This window comes from Antrostomus carolinensis, unplaced genomic scaffold (genome assembly GCF_000700745.2).
Source record: "Antrostomus carolinensis isolate BGI_N321 unplaced genomic scaffold, ASM70074v2 scaffold15478, whole genome shotgun sequence".
NCBI lineage: Eukaryota > Metazoa > Chordata > Aves > Caprimulgiformes > Caprimulgidae > Antrostomus > Antrostomus carolinensis.
The window spans coordinates 17,665-20,603 of NW_010333810.1; the positions used below are offsets into that span (position 1 = coordinate 17,665).

General features: G+C 46.9%; 1 protein-coding gene across 1 annotated transcript in view; it reads right to left on the reverse strand.

The window, feature by feature from the left end:
- Window positions 1-2,939, reverse strand: part of ST3GAL3 (ST3 beta-galactoside alpha-2,3-sialyltransferase 3) — a gene marked incomplete at its 5' end in the record, with an annotated part of 57,135 nt that overhangs the window by 10,906 nt on the left and 43,290 nt on the right. Inside the window, one exon of the mRNA XM_010174000.1 lies at window positions 2,785-2,931. Coding sequence (XP_010172302.1) covers window positions 2,785-2,931 — 147 coding nt within the window. The remainder of the gene's footprint in view (window positions 1-2,784; window positions 2,932-2,939) is intronic.

Below are 2,939 nucleotides of genomic sequence, written 5' to 3' on the forward strand. Positions count from 1 at the left end.
GCCTTCCGATCTGCAAACCACGTGCAGGTCTCTCTTCAAGTAGAGTATGCAGGGCACTTCCAGTCTAGAGTGGGGCAAATCTCCATTTGTGCATTCTTTGAGGGTAACTGCAGAAGACACAACCCAACCATCATGCCCTTCACCTTTCAACTTCACCCTCAGGTGACTAACAATTACCAGCTACCATTAATATTAAATGGGAGAGAAAGAAATGCAATCCTCTCTCTGCTCTTCACATTCCACAATATCACAAACAATTTGTCGTATTGGGAGGGGCAGAGGCAGGAGGAGCATTAATTATTGATACTTGGGAACAGATGGCTTTTCTTGTACCAGGGCAGTGAAATGTAACAGGAGCCTGTGGGTGAGGATGAGGATTAGATGGGCAGACACATATCAGATAACTAGTCTTCAAGTGGAACAGGAACCTTCTTCCTAGAACCAGCTCTGGTGGCCTGCAGACCTCTCATCAACAGTCCCGTCTACAGAAACAAATCCACTGACATCTGAATCAGTGAGGCTTCACCAGAACCTTTCAACACTCCCTCACCTCCATACAGAACATCCTGGACATGATGACTGACAGCTTCCAGACAGCAGAGGCCTGTCAAATCAGGCACTGACTGGTCTCTCTAGGAGACCCTACTGGTTGCATTTCACATATTCACCCTCATCTACTGCCCTGTGCCACACGAGGTTTATTCCTGAGATCACAAACGGTGTCAAGAGTGCCTTCTTCCTGTCTTCCACTGGCTTCTACATCTCAGTCAGGGCGCTGGCCTCCAGAATCAAAGATCCAAGTGATCTGCACCAGTCACTTCAAACAGAGGCTCTATCATCCAGCTCTTTTTGCCAACTTTTCCCATTGATGCATATAAGGATCAAGAACAAGAAGACTTCATTCTTGTCAGTTCTGGTGTACATGTCCTTGACATCAGAGACACCTACTAGGTTGCAAAACAGGCTTGGCACACGACACAACACTGTGGGTGTTCCCATGTCCAAGAGTGGACTGTGGGACTGACGTCCTTATGAGATAGGAGGAACCAACTGTGCAAGAGTGATTGTCTGCCAAAGGCAGCTGATTCACCAGAATGGACATAGTGGGACCACAGAGACAAAAGCTTTTCCTGAAACTTTCATGAACAGCTGCACCCACTGCTGGAGCCCAGTATCTGTTTTCACTCTAGTGTAGTCAAGTCTTTGCTGGAAGACTAAGGAACCAGCTGTACTGACTCAGACCCAGACTCGGGTAACCAAGGTTCCCATCCCAGGCAGTGGTTACAAGCAGATGCCCAGGGAAGAGTCAGAACCAGGCAAGCTGATGTGATACCTCCTCTACTACTGCAAAAACAATATTCCTCACTACTTTCTGCTCAGGCATTTCACAAGCCAGATACCACCTCTGTACATACTGACTCAATTCAGTTCTCCTCTCTGATGCACTCCTTAAATCCTGTAAACAGGCACTCACTTTCCCAGCCAGGACAGATTAAATCCATGGTTATTCCACTGAGCAGGACAGACTTTCTTGCTACCTCCACAAGCCCAGAAGGTACTGCAGGACTACAATATCCAGTCCTTTGATATACTGGGGACCTCCTCACAGTCTTTTCCCAAAATCAGTTTGTTCTCTTGGCCTCTGCTGAGAGGTTGTTCCAAAGCCTCATTACCCTGATAATTAGAAATGCTCTTCTCATTTCTCAAGCTGACTAATCACTGATTTTTAATTCTTCTCACTCTGCCTAGGGTCATGCAGCCTGCAGCCTGTGAGAGTCCTAAGACATGTACAATCTTGTGATTTGGAAAAACGTGACTTTCCAGCTCCCCTCCTGGTCTGAATCAATGGCAAAGAGCTTGAGGTCAACAAATGCCAAGTGGCAGGAGACAGCTACTGTCCATCAACAATAAAACAAGCATTGTCTCCCTCTGAACAGCTCCTCTTTTTAACGGCACCCTTTTTCACAATATGGAGTAGGACTGAACAATTTCCCCCACCTAGGAGCCAGTGGAGGAAGCAATCTTAGAGAGACCTGGGCCACATCCATGCTGAGATAGCTTGAGCTCTACCAAAAAATCCAGCAAATGTTGCCACTATAGAAGCTTTGACCAGTGTCAGTCTGCTCTAGTTTGGCACAGGAAGCAGACAGACCTGAAAGAGTGTCTTTATACTGCTGCATTTTACCAACATGAGAGTTTTTCTTCCTCTAAAAATGCTGTTCATCTCTCTGTTACAGTACCAGCAAATGTTTCTAAGGTAGATCTGGCTTTAAAGAGCAGTCTCCACAGAGGTACGCTGTGTTTACTCTAGCTAACTGCTGCTGAGCAGTCAGCTGAGAGCTAACGTGCACAGGCTAATCTCACCTCCCCCTCATTTCACAGGGGCTGAGGAGAGGATCAACTAGCAAAAGAACTCTATGGATTAGAGACCAATACAACAGATCAAAAAGCTGGAGCAGGCCACATCTTTTCAACCCCAGAGCAGAATTGTTCCCTTTCACCCTACTCCAGTTAACGTTTATGTGACTCTCTTCCCTGCTGCTCTGAGAAGAAGGAATCACATTATATACACATTCCAGAGAACTTTTCCCAGCAGAAATAACCGTTTTTAACACACATTGCACTTGGGAGAATGTCTAGGATTTTATGGGCAAATGCTTGGGTGGAGCTGTGTTTTGACCCATACAGGAAAGCTGTGAGTTGACATCACCATCCCAGTCAGGCTTTGGAATCGGGGCGGTCGGCGGGCTTGGGAGGAAGATGCACTTGGCAGGAACTCCCTACCTCTTTGATGGCAGACATCTTGATGTTCTCATAGTAGTGCAGCGGTGCATTGGGTGAACTCATGTCATAGCCAAACCCAGCTACCGCCACCTCATCACAGTTGTGGAGCGCCATGGTTATTGCTACGCTTCCCAAGGTGGGGATGTTCTGAGAGG